General features: G+C 38.5%; 1 protein-coding gene across 2 annotated transcripts in view; it reads right to left on the reverse strand.

Annotated features, from left to right (window-relative positions):
- The window catches only part of sltm (SAFB-like, transcription modulator), a 53,815-nt gene that overhangs the window by 16,124 nt on the left and 19,833 nt on the right, over positions 1 to 17,858 (reverse strand). For both annotated transcript variants that reach the window (XM_059639299.1, XM_059639300.1), the window contains exons 6-14: positions 14,813 to 14,849; positions 12,866 to 13,337; positions 12,155 to 12,201; positions 11,439 to 11,566; positions 11,175 to 11,324; positions 8,742 to 8,857; positions 4,117 to 4,292; positions 3,828 to 3,922; positions 2,569 to 2,723 (exon numbers count right to left, since the gene is read on the reverse strand). In XM_059639299.1, coding sequence (XP_059495282.1) covers positions 2,569 to 2,723; positions 3,828 to 3,922; positions 4,117 to 4,292; positions 8,742 to 8,857; positions 11,175 to 11,324; positions 11,439 to 11,566; positions 12,155 to 12,201; positions 12,866 to 13,337; positions 14,813 to 14,849 — 1,376 coding nt within the window. The remainder of the gene's footprint in view (positions 1 to 2,568; positions 2,724 to 3,827; positions 3,923 to 4,116; positions 4,293 to 8,741; positions 8,858 to 11,174; positions 11,325 to 11,438; positions 11,567 to 12,154; positions 12,202 to 12,865; positions 13,338 to 14,812; positions 14,850 to 17,858) is intronic.

Here is a 17,858-nt window from a genome sequence, read left to right on the forward strand (position 1 = left end):
TTCAAATTCTGGCCTCGAGCATCTTTGATTTTAACTGTTCAAGGACTGGTGGCCACACTTTCAGATGTTAAGGGTGAAGCTCTGGAGTTCCTGCTTCTTCCCTACCTTGCTCTTGTTCTTCATTGTGTAGCTTAAAACGTACCTCCTTGCCCGGAGATTTGGTCATCAGGCCCCATATCTGGTATCAAAATTGTTTAATAGTGCAGCAAAGCATCTTGCTGCATTATTATCTTCATGGTATTTCATAAATATCAAGTTGATTTCTCCTAATTTATTTTATTATTCATTCACCCGATGAGGGTACTGCTGGCTAAGCAGCATTTATTGTCCTCCCCTAGAGGGCAATTAAGAGTCAACCACATTGCTGTGGGTCTGGAGTGACATATAGGCAGGCCACCTAAGTATGGCAGTTTCCTTCCCAAAAGGACATCTGTGAACAAGGGGCGTTTTTCTGACAATCAACATTGGGTTCATGATCATCATTACATTGTTAATTCAATATTTATTGAATTCAAATTCCACCAAATGCCGTGGCAGGATTCAAAGTGAGTTCCCAGAACATTATCTGGGTCTCTGGATTAACAGTCCAACGATAATACCATGAGGCCATCGCCTCACCCGAATACACAGTGGCAGCTTCAATTTCCACATTAATTTATGCTCAGTTTCTAAAGCTCTTATTATGGCTTCTTTTGGAAAGTTTGTTGAAGTAACATTATAAATGAAATGGTCTCAGCCAGTCAACACAATTCTTTCTGTTAATTTCCAATGATTAAGTTGTGCTCAACATCCCTGCTGGTGAATAAAGCTTAGCAGTTTTAGAGAACACAGAAGTGAGGGGACATACAGAGAACAGGTCTACTAACTGATGCTTTGAAGCCAGTAAAGGTCTGAGCACAAAATCGCAACAAAAACTTGGCCCTCCCTTCTAAACTCTGACATACTGATCCAAAAAGACAAGCTTTCACATCAAGTACGAAAAGGACATTTTCACCAGTTATTACATAGACAGTCTGAAGTTATCAAGAAAACTGAAAAGTTTGCTCTGACCAGGCCTGACGTGAAATTTGACAGCAATAATGATCAAGAATGTGAACTCTGCTCATTGAAGCTGGGGGCACATCCAACAGTTCATAGGTTAGAAATGGGTGTCCCTCCGACTACCACAATTTGGTCAAGGAAATACTAAGCCATTAAAGGTTTTATTTGACCTGTGCTTCAAGGAGTCGGATTATCTTGTGAAACCTAATTTAAAGACAGACCTCGGGTCTTCCAATTAATACCACTCAAAAGCCACTATCGCTGGAAATAGAACAAAACTGCAGCTGCCAATAGCAAGGTAAATAAAAGCTGCACAGTCATGATTATGCAAGGTGCTTGTAAACTGCATTCCATAGAAGGTGGCTATCGGCTGTCTGATTTCTTTTCAGTCAGCGTCATGTTCAGGGACACCTATCTTACCACAAAGAATCCTGGAACTATCCCAAGACCAAAATTCCACAAATAGCTGAAATTTCCCACCCCGAGCAAGGTTTGCATTTACATACAACATAGAAAAATACAGCACAGTACAGGCCCTTCAGCCCACGATGTTGAGCCGTGGAATAATCCTCATCCAAAATTAAAATAACCTAATCTACATTTCCCACAATTCAGTGCTGTCCACGTGCATGTCCAGCAGTCGCTTAAATGTCACTAATGACTCTGCTTCCACGACTACCATTGGTAAACTATTCCACGCGCTCACAACTCTCTGGGTGAAGAACTTCCCTCTGACGTCTCCTCTGTACCTTCCTCCTAAACCTTAAAACTATGACCCCTCGCGGCAGTCAATCCTGCCCTGGGGAGAAGTCTCTAGCTATCGACTCTTTCCATGCCTCTCATTACCTTGTACACCTCGATCAGGTCACCTCTCTTCCTCCTTTTCTCCAGAGAGAAAAGTCCGAGCTCAGTCAACCTCTCCTGTAAGACAAGCTCTCCAGTCCAGGCAGCATCCTGGTAAACCTCCTTTGCACCCTCTCCAATTTGTTGCTATTTCTAGAGGAGGGTGATGGTGAGCGACCCTAGTAAGTTGATATCCATTTGACCTTTGTCAACATTTAAAATACAAAGTGGCAACAGGTGAATCTAACCTCAAAATCCACAAGGAAAATAAACTCTCAGGGCAACAAGAAAAAGTGCCCCTGTGTTAGCAAAGGAAGTTTTATAAATTGCTACAGTGCATCCTTCAGATGGTAGACACTTCCGTCAGTATGTAATGGTGAAAAAGCAAGTTGACATTTAAAGTGATGATCGAGCAGACATCCCTGGTCCTTCACTGTACTCAGCTGAGTCTTCACAGAGCACTTCTGTACTCATCCAGGCAACTGCAAAGTATTACAACATTGATATGTGTTAGCAGAAAGACTACGGGCAGAATTTCAATGGAGATTTAGTCCCATATTTTCCTCAGCAAGGTTCAAACTCCAACTCTCCGTTCTATCACACAACTATGATTAGATTCAGATTGCTCAGGTTATCTGATAATATTAATTACCATATTTTCCATGAATTGGAAGCTCCACATACCTCCTTAATTCTATTGCACGTCGTATGCGTTCCAATCTGATCAAACGCTCACGAATCTTTTGCTGTTTTATTTTTTCAAATGGTAAAATATCCTTTCTGTCTCTGGAGCTTGGTTTGCATGGGATGTGTCTCTCTTTACTTCTTGAAATGGAAGTCTACGTTTTGTTTAAAGAAAAAAATCTAAATCAGTATCAGTTTAAGATATTTTGTCACAGTTTTCTTTATGTCCTCCCATTTGATATCAAGTCTACATAGACACGTGCGTCATTTAGCTAATGTTGCTGTTTTGGTAGCATATCCCAGGGAAATGACTATATCTCATGTTCTTATCCTGACACATCGGACAAATTAGCCAAGGTACAAAATACAGCTAAACTATGGATTGAAGTGCCTTCCAACCTGCTCAATACTAAATTGAACAGTTTTCGAAAAATCGCATCTTCACACTTGTAGCTAAAAATTCAGAATAACCTTGCTCAGAAAGCCAAGCAAAAGTGAATTGTTGGATCAGTAGTTAAACACCATGTGTGCTAAGAGATGTCTTGGTATTATATTTTCCTCCACCTGTTTTTCTTCATATCTTTGACGCAGTGCAGGCCAAGTGCCTGCTAAAATAGTGAACAACATAAAACTCCTTTGCCAATGAAAGGCTGCCTCATTTCTATTCAACTTTTCTTCCTTCATCCAAAATAGTCTGGCAAAGATACAGAATTAAACATATCCAAAATTACAAGCTTTCAGCTTGGCTGTCATGATCAAACTCCAGAGAAAAACTATAGCTTAATGGAACTAGACATCCAAACTGACTTAGATCCACACAAAAATTGAAACCAGTCCAATATTTATAGAAATAAGAGTTTCATTCCAAGATTGGAGTCTGGTCATTCTACATGATCAGATACAATTTTACAGGTCATAAAAGCAGAAACAAAATTTTCACTTGAAGTTTCAGCATTTCCACAGTTAACTTCTAACCAAAATTAATAACTTGCTTAGAATTCTTATGGGGAAGAAATCTTTCCCATTAATCTTAAAATATGGCATTCCTTTAAATTTAACATTTTAATGTTTGATATTCATAGATTGGCTCGCACCTGAAATTAACCTCAAGAGGTTTGTGTTATCACTTAAAATAAAAAGGACAGATGCAAGAGGTGGACAGAGGCAACAAACCCTTCAAGAGTGCAGGCAGTCTGTAACAAATGGAACTCAGATGATTAACATTATATACTGGTTATCCTTTTTCAACAATTCTTCACCTGCTCACTCTTGCCTTTCTTTGCAGTTTTCACACTAACGACAGGTTCACCTTTAGTTTTGTCAATAACCACCATCCGATGAGAACTCTTCACACCTATCAAGTCAATCATAGAAGGTTAATGGTGTTAGGCATGTAATTACTTCTGGGAACATAACTTCTTTTTGAAGTACCTTGCGAATGAACAAGTTCACATTAAAATCTGTGTACATCTTGATTTTCACCCGAATTTAACAATCTCCGTCTCAAATCCTTTTTTAAAAAATGGCACGTCACAGGGAAATACATACTTCTTCGCCTCTTCTCCTCTACTTTTTTCGAATGGTCATGACTAGCGCTTGCTGCGCTTTCCTTGTCATCCTTTTTATTCTCTGATTTCTTTGAAGAACTTGACCCATCTTTGCTTTCTTTTCTCTCTCCAGGTTTTTCTGTTTTCTTATCCTCTTTTTTGGAAGATACTTGGGTCCTTTATATTCAGAATGAGAAAATTGAAACATCTGGCATTAATGAGTTGATTAACGTTAGTGTCCCCAGCAGGGCGTATGTCCTCTTGTGGAACAGTGGTAGTATCCAGATAGAAGTTTATAAAATCATGAGGGGGGCATGGATAGGGTGAATAGACAACATCTTTTCCCCAGGGGTAGGGGACTCCAATACTAGAGGGCAGAGGTTGAAAATGATGGAGAAAGATTTAAAAGGGGCCGAAAGGGCAACATGTTCATGCAGAAGGTGGTGCGTGTATGGAATGAACTGAGGAAGTGGAAGAGGCTCGTACAATTACAACATTTAAAAAGGCACCTGAATGGGTACATGAATAGGAAGGGTTAAAAGAAATATGGGCCAAATGCTGGCAAATAAGCCTAGATTAATTTAGGATATATGCTCAGCATGATTGTGTTGAACCAAAAGAGTCTGTTTCTGAGCTGTATTTCTCTATGACTCTATCCCTACCCCTGGACTAGGAGGCCCAGGTTTAAGTGCTGCCTGTTCCAGAGGTGATTAATAATATTTCTGAACAGACTCATTAGAAAGTATCCTGTTACAATTGGATCTTTCTAAAGTTGTGCCAAAGTGTTATCTGCAAATAAGATTATGCCCATGGAGTTCCCATGGTGCTACATATGGCAAGTTAAAACTTAGTGTCAAATAAATCTGAGTTAATTGTTTTACCAAATCATCTAACAGATGAAATGTTTCAACTGGTTTTGTATTCAAAAATGGTGCTTCGCACAGTGAATTGATGAGTCTGTTATAAGGCACCAATGGAGTTGGGAGACAGTGCCCACCAAGGGGCTGTAATTTCATGGTTGCCAACAGAATTTAACTAGAATAGTCATTTAGCAAAGATATAACTTGACTTTGACACTGACTGTAATTGTGACAGGAGTAAGGTTTGTCAGCTGGAAAGTATAAAACAAAACCTTTTTCATTCATGTGAAGACTTCATCACTACAACTCTAAACTGAACTCAAACCACTATGTGTTTATTGGCCATCAGATTCCAGTACAAATATAGACTGTTTCAAATAGTTTCTTAAAACAGCACATCCTGGAGCTAACCAGAGAGTTAAGATATATTGGAACTATTATTATAAAACAAGACAGGGTTCCTTCATCTCAGTGAAGGTGCCCCTAGGTAGCAACTACAAGTTGACTGCATTTCACATTGCTTGGAGAGTAGTAGGCCAGCACTGAAAAAAAAGGGTAATTTGATTCCATTTTATCTCCACAGGTTCAGCTAGACCTTCTGAGATTTTCCAAAAATTTCCATTTTGGGTCAGAGACTTGTTTAAAATTATGAGGGCATGAAAGCAAAACTAAAAGTGAATTGGCAAATTAAGAGAATTAATAGATCATTAGAGATGAAGCTGCAGACATTCGAAGAGATATTTTGGCATTCAAAGAGTACACGCATTCCACAGGGATTAAGAAAAAAATTCAAGGGATAGATTCCCATTCAATTTAATTAGAAATGTTAAAGTTAATAGCAAACCTAAAAGCAGCGGCACATAATTGTGCAAAGACAGATGGTAGGTCAGAAAATTATGACTGAAGAAAAAGCAAAGAAGCACACCAGAAAGCTACCCAGAAAATATAAGAGCAGTCATACAGCACGGACAAAGACCCTTCAGTCCAACTCGTCCATGTTGACAAAAGTTTTCCAAACTGAACTAGTCCCACCTGCATTTGGCCCATATCCCTTTAAAGCTCTCATACCCATGTACCTGTCCAAATGAGTTTTAAATGTTGTAACTGTACATACATCTACCACTTCCTCTGGTAGTCTGTATGAGACCACCCGCTGTTTGACAGACTTTCCCCTTAGGTCCCTTTACAATCTTTCTCCACTCACCTTAAAAATATGCCCTCCGGTTTTGGACTTCCCCACTAGGTAAAAGACCTTTGTTATTCACTTTACTTTTGCCCCTCATGATTTTATGAAACTCTAAAGGTCACCCTTTCCATGTCTGACATTCCAGTGAACATGTCCCAGCTTCTTCTTGTAACTCAAACCCTCTGGTTCGGTAACATCTTTGTTAATCTTTTCTGCATCCTCCCCAATTTAATAACATCCTTCCAATAGCAGGACGATCAGATCTGTACACAGTACTCCAAAACTAGCCTTGCCAACATCCTATACAACCACACCTGATGACCCAGCTGCTGTACTCAAACAGTCTGAGCAATGGAGGGCAAATGGGGAGGAGCACTTCACTCGTGCCTTGTTGATGGTGGATAGTCTCTGAAGAGTCAGGCGGCAAGTTACTTTTCAGAGAATTCACAGTCTCTGAACTGCTTTTGCAGCAGAGTATTTACACAGTTGTATCATTTTGGTTTCTGGTCAATGGTCAACCCCAGAGTAGAGGATTTTTGCAATGGCAATGCGAATGTCATTCAATGTCAAGGTACAATGGTTGGAATCTCCTGTTGCATACTGTTTCTTGCCATTTATCAGTCCAAGCCTGGATGTCGTCCAGGTACTATCGCATTTGAACACAGACTGCCTCAGTATCTGAGAAGTTGCAAGGGTGCTGAACATAATGCAAACATCAGTGAGCATTTTTTTTTTTTTTTTTTTTTTTTTTTAGATTCCCTACAGTGTGGAAACAAGCCCTTTGGCCCAACAAGTCCACACTGCCCCTTGAAGTATCCCACCCAGACCCATCTCCCTATAACCTACACATCCCTGAACACTACAAGCAATTTAGCATGGCCAATCCACCCAGTCTGCACATTTTTGAATTGTGGGAGGAAACCGGAGCACCCGGAGGAAACCCACGCAGACACGGGGAGAATGTGCAAACTCCACACAGACAGTTGCCCGAGGCTGGAATCGAACCCGGGTCCCTGGCGCTGTGAGGCTGCAGTGCTAACCACTCTACTTCTAAGCTCATGACAGATGGAAGGTCATTGACGAAGCAGCTGAAGATGACTGGACCCAAGGTATTAACCCTGGCAACTCTTACTGGAATGCCCTGAACTGAGATAATAAGAGCTCCAGCAACTACAACATCTTTTGTGCCAAGTATGACTCCAAGAAACTCCTTTTCCCACTACTGTCATTAACTCTAGTTTTGTTAAGAGTTCCTTCATGCCATACATGGTCAATTATTGCCATGATAGAGGGCAGTCACTCTTCACATCTTCAATTTCAGTTCTGGGCCCACACGTGAACTAAGGCTACATAATGAGGTCAGGCACAACCCAAACTGAGTAAGTGAGCAGGCCACTGTAGATAAAGCGCTGTTGATGACACCCTCCATCATTTTGCTGATGAGTATAGTCTGATGGGGCAGTGATCGGTTAGGTTGGATTTAGCTTATCATTTGTGTACAGGAGAAAACCTTGGCAATTTTATCAGTGCCAGTATTGTAGCTGTGCTGGAACAGTTTGACTAAGGGCAGAACTGTTTTCCATTTTAAAGTATTGCAATAAGGTAAATGTAGTTACTAAAATTCATTCATGGGATGAGGGTGTCGCTGGTTAGGCAGCACTTATTACCCATCCCTAATTGCCCAGAGGGTAGTTAAGTGTCAACCAAATTTTGTGTGGTCTGGAGTCACACGTAGGACATACCAGGTAAAGACAGCAGTTTCCTTCCCTAAAGATGCTTCCAAATAGTAAACATTTCTGTAAACAGTTAAGAGTTAACCATGTGTGCTGGCCATATAGAAAGTCAGGTTGAAAATTAATAACGGAAAAAAATTTAAAAATGGCAGGAATCAATAGATAGTGAAGACTGGAGTCAACTACGAATGATGCAAATAACATCCCAGAAGCAGTGAAAAATCAAAACAGACGAGAGGGAAGAGCTCAAGAAAACCAATTGATAGAGAGGTGGCACAGAAGTAAGCTCTCTTGGTGAGTTGCTCTTCCATAGCCAACATAGAAACAATTGTGTGAACTCTAATATATCTGCAACTCACAAAATAAAAGAACTGTTTTATAATTCATAGCAAGAAAAAACTACCACAGTTCTCTGAACAAAACAAAGTCTAAACTTTAAAAACAAGTAGAATTAATCACTAATGGTTATCTATCATTTACAAATTTTACTTATCCTCATCACCTCAAGTATCAAGCTAGCTGATCTCAGCTGACAAAACAAGAGCTGTAAAGGTAGGCAATACATGTTGGCTTAGCCAGCAATGCCCACATTCCTTGAAGAAAAAAAATGGCCTCAGAATCATTGCTCTTCTCTCCCTTCTTGACAATAGGGAATAATTTTCTTGTCTGCTAACCAGAAACTCTGACTGATGCATGCATGTTTTAGCAAGATCACACTCAATTTTGATACCCTGTTCTTGTGACAGTGCCCATTGAAGGGCATTCAACTGAAGCTTCAAAACCAAGAGCAGAAACAGGAGAGAAACACCGGGAAGTACAAAGAAAAAAAAACTTGACATATACATACTTGCTAGCTGTTTTTCCACCTGTCGAACTCTTTTTATCACTACTACTTCTGCTTGAACCAGTTTTCCCAGTTCCGTCTTTTGTTATGGATTCTTTTTTAAAAGGATCATTTTTAACCTAGATAGATAAAGAAGAGTTGGACCTTTTTTTTTCAAAAATAAAAGACAGAAGAAACAATTTGTACAAGTAATGGATGCCGGCTGTTTGCCATTATAAAATCAAGACCTAATCCTCAAATATGACATTTTTCTTCTCAGGAAATTAAAAATCACAATCACAGGATAACACCATTTTGGATTAGTATTTTGGCGCATTCTATTTGAGTTTCAGTATCCCTGAAATTGGGAATATGCTTTTACTAAGTTATAAGACAGCATAAAAATTTTTTGCATGCATTTCCTATATCTTGTTATAAATTCCCACCACCATAGCTACTGTATAATAGAAACTGGCCATCTGATTTGGTAATGTTACATGAAAGTACACATGCCACACAGTTGTGCACAGCCACTACCACAGCAGAGGGTACAAATATAGCATGACAAGTTTACGTGCGTAGTTTCCATTCAAATAGGAACTATAAAGACAAGGACATGGTTCACAATTTCAACTCAACACTGAATTACCTACATTTATCCTGCATTGGAATCCCTAAACCTTTTTCAACTAAATATTGTACATGGGCCTTATTGGAGACTACATTATATAAAATTATGAGACAATCCCTGATGCAGGAATTGTGCAAAGCACGTTTCAATACATAGCATTTTAGAAGCCATTGTACCCAACATATTAAAGTCAGAAAATAGCCATGGTTAAGCCTGCATCACAGATAATTAAAATAACTTAAAAGCAGAACAATCAGTGCTTGGCAACCCTATGTAGTTATGCGATTAAATCCAACATATGTTCATAAAAATCTGAAGAATTAATAATCACAGAAATTGCTGGATAAACTCAGAAATGGCTGTCTTTGTGGGATGAAAGCAGAGTTAATGTTTTGAGTCTGGTGACTTCTTCAGAGTTCAGCTGAGTTTCTCTGACAATTTTTGTTTTTGTTTCTGTTTCATTTCTCCAGCTTTCGCAGTTCTTTGTCTTATTTTTATTATTCAAGAATTAATAATCACACAAAGATGCTCTTGTTCGTTGCCCAAACAGGACCATCATCCTTATGAATTTGGTGCCCCCGATTTCTTGCATGCTCAGAAAACACCTGAAAGGGTGCAAATGTTTACATAGAAAGATCATTTCCTCAACTCCAGTCTTGCTCAGCTTTGACAGCGGGCAAGCAAACCAATCCAATGTGGGTGATATCACAGATGTGCTGTCTCTTAATCATATGATTTTCCTCAGTGGCATCAAGTCCAGTTTTCTGAAGAAGGGTCCCGACCCGAAACATCAAGCTTTCCTGCTCCTCTGATGCTGCTTCATCCTGCTGTGTTCATCCTGCTTCACACCATGTTATCTCAGTTTATACTATGTGACTGTTTTTGCAAAAAAAGGTTCAGCACCAGGAGGTACAGAACACAAAAATTTTAAATTTCGACATTTGTCACCAAGAATATCTTGCTGAGATAATGAGCTGTGAGTTTTTTTTAACAACTGTAGAAGGGTAGGACTATTTAACAACAGTAAACTGAACATTAGTATCCTTCACAATCACGACATCTCTGAAGCATAACTCATTTAAAACATGTCAGCAGTCCTGTGAATCAAATGAATAAGTATTTCTAACTCCAGACACTTGTGGCATCAATAGACTTACGAGCATCACTTGAATCAGGATAGAATGAGACTTGTTCAGAGATCAATGTATGCTCAAGTAAATGGAATATTCTGTGTTTTTGAATTATAATATATATTGTGTTACAATAGTCGATTTGTGGTGAAGCACAGATGCAGTTTAAAAAGATTAAAAACTCTCAGATTCTACACTTAGCTGTGTCAGGCTGATTCTAACAGATTAAAATGTACTTCTCTATTGAGTAGAGACAAATTTTCCAATTAATGGCTTTTTTGATTTATTACAAAACATTACTAAAATCTTTACCCCTCTGCAAGTGTTGGACTAATGCTCAATATTACTTTGATTTTTTTGTTAGTTCCTTTCTACTAGTATTCTATCCTGACACACTCCACTGATGCCAATTTGATTGCGCATTCAAGTCAAATCTTTGAATAATAACTGTGCTTTTTGGAGCAATGCAAGATAGAGGGTGGCAAATATCACAAAGACAGTGATCAAATATATATTATCAGAGTATTCTGGAAGCCACTGGGAAACTTGTCACCGAGTCTATGCATTTGAACTTCCAAGTCTATTGACATTTCAGAAAGACATGCCCAAGCCATCTCTTCTATTCTGCTTACAAAATGTTGCATTACTACCTGCACATTTAAATCAACAGACAACAGTAACATTAAAAATAGTTACCCTTTCAACAAATATCTGCTGCCCATGTAGCTCAGTGCGATGAAGGTGGGAAATACACCTAGACATTTCTGCACTTGATGACATTGTCACAAATCCATAACATCGAGCACCGGGACTTCGTGCATTGGTTACTACTTTTGCGCTCAGAACCTAAGCCAAAATGTATACAATTTACAAGATGAATCTTTATTAATGCAACTTAATATCTTTCTTAATGTACAGTAATTCAAAATTCTTACAAGATTATACAAAAGTAACACATACCTTGCCATATTTGCTAAACAGGTTCTTTAGATCAGCTGCTTTAGTGTTTGAAGACAGTCCACTAATCCAGAGGTTCTTGGTTGAACTACTAGTGCCTCCACTGCTCGTTCCAACAGTGCTATTCACACCTAAGGCACAAATGAAAAATAAAATCACCTCTACCAACGACTGTATTAAATTATTTGAATACATTCAGAGTGTCGGAGCCTACAGTGTATTTTTCAACACTGTCAACTGCAGATCTCATTCTCACAATACCAATCCTTAATAATCTAAGTATGTTCCCAGGCAATCAAACACTTGATTTTACATTCTCCCTTTGTTTTCCAATTCATCAGTTCATCATGCTCTCATTCTCTGTTAGCTTCTACAATCCTCTTACATATCTAGTCTCTTTGATTCTGGCCTCAAATATCAATTTCTTTTGCTCCAGCATTGGCAGCCTGGAATAACATAGGCCCTATGCTCTCGAAGTAATCCCCCACCCATCCAAACCACTTTGATCAATTTTCTAATTTTGGTTACATTCCATAATTTAGATGTTGCACTGTTAGTTATGTTTGATAACTTTACCTTGTTATGTTACACTTTGTTAAAACGTACTACATAAATGTAAATTTTATACAAAAGGCTGAGCAATTTCCATCATGTAAAGCAAACCGTACAGATACATTTACAACTAAGTTTCAAAAGTTCAAGACGAAATCTAGCCTTACCTTTCTCGTCTTTAGTAGCTGTCTTATCTTTCGAATCCTTACTTGAACTATGAACACAAAACAATGTCAGAAAAAAAGCAAAGAAATATTCAGGAAAAGTAGAGATGAGTGATCAAAGTATTATTGGATACAAGATTATAAACATAAAACAATGCATTTTTGCCCTAGATTCACAGAAACTGAATGGTTACAGATCACCAAGTTAGAAAAGCGCTAATGGATTTCTGGCCATAAAAAAAGTACCAAAGCCACCATGCCCCATATTAGAACAGAGTAGTTCAAAAACCAACTCTTGCATCATCGTTCCAAAGTTGAATAAAGATCTAGATTTCTGCCAATTCTAGTCAGTGAGCAAATCACAATATTCTCCATTAATGAGGACTAGTAGTTTTGATTCCGTACATTAGTGTTCTCCTTATTTGAATGAATTTTTCACACAGGTGTTTTGATTCAGAATACCAGGCTTTTTAAAAATCTTGCAAATATTCAATATTGTAGATAAAAAATGAGTAACTAAATGGCTAAAAAACTAGCAAAAATGCAAGAAATCAGTCTTGCATGCATGCCTTTTCTTAAAAAAAACACAAACTCTTAAAAAGAGTAACATAATCTGAGACCTAAGAAGCCAGTGGAAGAACCATGATTACTCACAAATGAAGACCAACCTTACTGTTGGTATTCAGTATCATAAATTGACATAGAAAAACAAACCTCTTTGCTTGATTGGATGCCCCAGAAGATGAGGGGCCTTTCTTCGAAGAATCTTTCTCTTTATCTCCAGCTTCAGCTTTTCTGGACCCTTCTCTGGTTTCCTTCTTTGCTGAGTCTGATTTTATTCCCTCCTCCTTTCTTCCTTCCTTATGGTTTTTCTCTTTCTTTCCCTCAATTTTGACTTCTCCCTTCACATCATCTTGGGATGGGGACTCCTTTTCAGCTTTGGACTTATTCTCACCTTCGGGAGTTTTCACAGTTTTACCTGTTTCCAAAAGATCATCTCCATCGAAGTCCAGTGTGATGGCATCTTCTGCTTGGATTGTGACTGAAATATTATCGTCATCCACTTCCTTCAAAGATGCACTGGGTTCAGTTTCAACTTGAACTGTTTGTTGAGCTTCAGCAAGGCCTTGCTCTGAAGGTAGAGATTTAGACACTTCACGAGAACCGTCATCTATATCATCTACATCTGAGGGATTTAACAGGAATAAACATGGCAAAATACAGGTTTAAATGTCAAAACTTTTACCTAAAAGGTGACCTTATCATTGATATTAAAATGAAACACAATTTACCTAAGTTAAGAAGGTTAGAAAACTATAAAAGGTGCATTTGAATCTGAATTCTTCAGTGACAAAGTTGTTATATGCAATACCTTTAGTACAAAGTCTTCTGTGGCAATACAAACATCCTTATGAGGCATTATTCTTTGGTGTGAATCCCAATTGCAATCTGTCCACATAACGGAATCTGTGTTTTTCCAGTCAAGATTTATTTTCATTTGCATCCATCACTTCAACAAAGTGCAACTGTTCACCAAGGTCCTCTGTTTTGTGCATCTCTCATTTATGGTAAAATTCATCTGATGAAATGGTCCATGCAAGCCATTTTCTGCCATGTATTCATCCAGATTGTGAAAGACATTAAACATCTTCAAAAGAATTCCATACTCCATACCACATCTCAGAATTAATCCATTCATCCATCTTCTTTTCATGCATCATGCAGAATAGGTACCAAACTGCTCAGGATGAAAGTCTTCGGGGAAAAATCAACACCTCTTTTCATGTATTGTCTCAATCTCACAGCAAGAGTCTTCAACAGTAATTTTTTTTCCCAAGTGTTCTGTGTACATTGTGCTGAGTCCTCCACAGTTCCAAAGCAAAGCAGAGTAGAACAATGTTCTGTCAGTTTTGCCTCTATTTATGCCGTTTGATTATACCAGTTATGTTCACTGCAAAAATCAGAATCTCCACCCTTCAGATTACAGCCTGCCAATTCTAGTAGTGCAAGTAAAAGAAATGCATATCACAACCAGTATTAAGAGCCATGCATTTCTGCAAGTGAGAACAGATCAGAATTTATCGACTTGGAAGGTCAATTTGATGCAAGAAAAAAAAACAACTTTGTGCTCCAGAAAAAAGCAGCTCAAATACCAGGCAAAAAAAGTTGCCTGAATAAATAACCCCATGTTTCAAGAAATTTGAATGAAAGGACTTCAATCAACCATGATCTTACTGAATGGCAGAGCAGGCTCAAGGGGCCAAATGGCCTGTTCCAAATCCTCACTAACATTATGAATATGGAAAACTAACATGTGTTTCACATGGTGCATGAAATTACTCAGTTAAATAAATATTTGTAGCTTGGGAAAAGAAAAGTCAGTTTGTGTTGTGCATATTCATACATGCACTATAGTAACTGGCAAGTTGACTCATTGCACCTTTTTACAAGTCACATTTGAAGTTGTAAAAAAAAACTTCCCTAGTAAATAAACTTCCTCCAAAACAGGAGAGTCTTTTAGTTCCATCTTATGTTACATCTAGTGCCTTGTAATGGCTTTCCAACCTTCATCTATGTCTACAAAGATCAAAATATACTGCAAGTCATAAAAGTAAACTGATGGGAAGATACAAACTTCACAAAGTGGCAACCTTTACATACCTTTGTAATTCTCATCCTCTTCTGGCTCCTGAAATATCTGTGAGACATTTTGAAAAAAATGCAACTCTTGAATCCATGGTTTTACATTTAGATAACTACTCCACTTTCATGCTGTATATAGTTGGATTAGATTCAAAATGAAATATTGTTGCAACTAGAAATCAAATCTTCTGATTCTTTCTTTCCAATAGCAATAAATCAGGAACCTCATCTCAAGATGGTACATGAGAAAACTTAGTTGTTGCATAAATCTGGAGCTTCAAAGTTAAAACTAGAGTGCAACAACACGCTTCTAACCAAATTCTAAAATGTTGTTGAATGACTTGGAACAGAAAGCAAAGCTGGAAATAACAGACAACTTGGAAAGGCTAAAAGAGCCTCTGTTATGCTTTAAGCAATATTTTTGATGCAATGATCCAGAGTTCAAAATCAAAACGGATAATATGATTAATAATAAATCTGACTACTGCCACATAGTTCAACTGGAAAATACAAAGCCTGAAATCTGGATTTCAGTATCACAGGTCAGAAATACCCCAGATTTTGACACGCAGTTTGTGTTGAGTTGTATGAACTTTTGTGTGAGCAACAGGCCATGAAGAGTGTGGTAAGGAGAAGCAAAAGCTTGCCAACACTGCCTAAATGTTGACTTTGGGACTAATCAGGCAATGGGTTACAATACATTCATTTCTTGAATATGCACATTCCAAGCATGATAAACATTGCTTATTGGGGCAAGGAGAAAATAATGAAAACATTAAATTTCTGATAAAACAGATGTAAAGTTTGTTGCCGTCTAAGATACCACTTATCAACTAGATTTACTTGATTAGGATTTTAGATCAGTCTCTTTAAATATAATTGATTGCAACATTTAAATGACGAATTTAAAATTCATATTATATGAATATTTCACAATGATTAGAATTGGTTCACAGAAAAACATTTTTAAAACAAAAAAGTTACATTAAACCCTATGTGAAATGTTAGGGTCCATAGTAAAAGAATTAGAATTTCAGAACAAAACTGCATAAGTGATCCCAAAACAAATATTAACATTAATTGCCCATTGTAAATACTTTTCTACATTTCCATCGAGAGAAAACAACAGATAATCAGTGCAATTTCATACACAGATAATTCTTTTAAAGCACTGTTCACCATTAACTAAACAAATACGTGCCCCTTCCCCAGTTGTTCAACAAGAGTATCCATCAGATATGAAGGTATATGACAGGTTAGTTGACAGAAGAAACTGCAATGCTTCCCAATCTTACTAATAGCCAATAAACCTTGCTGGGATTAAGCCTGACTTCTCAGACAAAATCTACATGCAGAAACCAGATTGCTGTTATGACTCAAAGACAGAAAGCCAAATTAATTCATACTTCTCATCCCTGTATTTGCAACACAGTAAAATTAAAACAGTGAATCTCAAATTTGACCCCGATGGTTTCCATCTTGATCTTTTGAATGAACAGTACCAGACTTTGATAATAATTGATACCAGCCACCAAGTTTACAGTTTAAACAAAAGAATACTTAAGGGTTGGAGAATTTGAGCTATAGCGAGATCACAATTCTGTTATGTTTACTTTAGTGATGGAAAGGGATAGGTGTATACCACTGGGCAAGAGTTATAGCTGGGGGAAAGGCAATTACGATGAGGTTAGGCAAGATTTAGGGAGCATAGGATGGGGAAGGAAACAGCAGGGGATGGGCACATTAGAAATGTGGAGCTTATTCAAGGAAAAGCTCCTAGATAAGTATGTCCTAGATAAGTATGTACCTGTCAGGCAGGGAGGAAGCTGTAGAGTGTGGGAGCCGTGGTTTACGAAGGAGGTGGAATCTCTGGTCAACAGGAAGAAGGCGGCTTATGTTAGGATGAGATATGAAGGCTCAGTTAGGGTGCTTGAGGGCTATGGGGTAGCCAGGAAAGACGTAAAGAGAGAGGTCAGAACAGCCAGGAGGAGACATGAGAAGTTGTTGGCGGATAGGATCAGGGTAAACCCTAAGGCTTTCTATAGGTATTTAAGGAATCAAAGAATGACGAAAGTAAGAAAGATTAGGGCCAATCAAGGACAGTAGTGGTAAGTTGTGTGTGGAGTCAGAGGAGATAGGGGAAGAACTAAATGAATGTTTTTCAACAGTATTCACTCTAGAAAACGACAATGTTGTCAAGGAGAATACTGAGATACAGGCTACTAGACTAGGTGGGATTGAGGTTCACAAGGAAGAGGTATTAGAAATCCTACAGAGGGTGAAGACAGCTAAGTCCCCTGGGGCGGATGGGATTTATCCTAGGATCCTCTGGGAAGCCAGGGAGGAGAGTGCCGAGCCTTTGGCATTGATCTTTAACTCGTCATTGTCTACAGGAATAGTGCCAGACGACTGGAGGATAGCAAATGTGGTTCCCCTGTTCAAGAAGGGGAGTAGAGACAACCCTGGTAATTATAGAGCAGTGAGCCTTACCTCAGTTGTTGGTAAAGTGCTGGAAAAGGTTATAACGGATAGGATTTATAATCATCTAGAAAAGAATAAATTGATTAGGGATAGTCAGCACGGTTTTGTGAAGGGAAGGTCGTGCCTCACAAACCTTATTGAGTTCTTTGAGAAGGTGACCAAACAGGTAGATGAGAGTAAACCGGTTGATGTGGTGTATATGGATTTCAGCAAGGCGTTCGATAAGGTTCCCCACAATAGGCTATTGTACAAAATGCGGAGGAATGGAATTGTGGGAGATATAGCAGTTTGGATCGGAAATTGGCTTGCTGAAAGAAGACAGAGGGTGGTAGTTGATGGGAAATGCTCATCCTGGAGACCAGTTACAAGTGGTGTACCGCAAGGATCGGTGTTGGGTCCATTGCTGTTTGTCATTTTTATAAATGACCTGGATGAGGGCGTAGAAGGATAGGTTAGTAAATTTGCAGACGACACTTAAGGTTGTTGGAGTTGTGGATAGCGACGACGGATGCTGTAGGTTGCAGAGAGACATAGATAAGCTGTAGAGCTGGGCTGAGAGGTAGCAAATGGAGTTTAATGCAGA

The sequence above is a fragment of the Stegostoma tigrinum genome, chromosome 33 (genome assembly GCF_030684315.1).
Source record: "Stegostoma tigrinum isolate sSteTig4 chromosome 33, sSteTig4.hap1, whole genome shotgun sequence".
Lineage (NCBI taxonomy): Eukaryota > Metazoa > Chordata > Chondrichthyes > Orectolobiformes > Stegostomatidae > Stegostoma > Stegostoma tigrinum.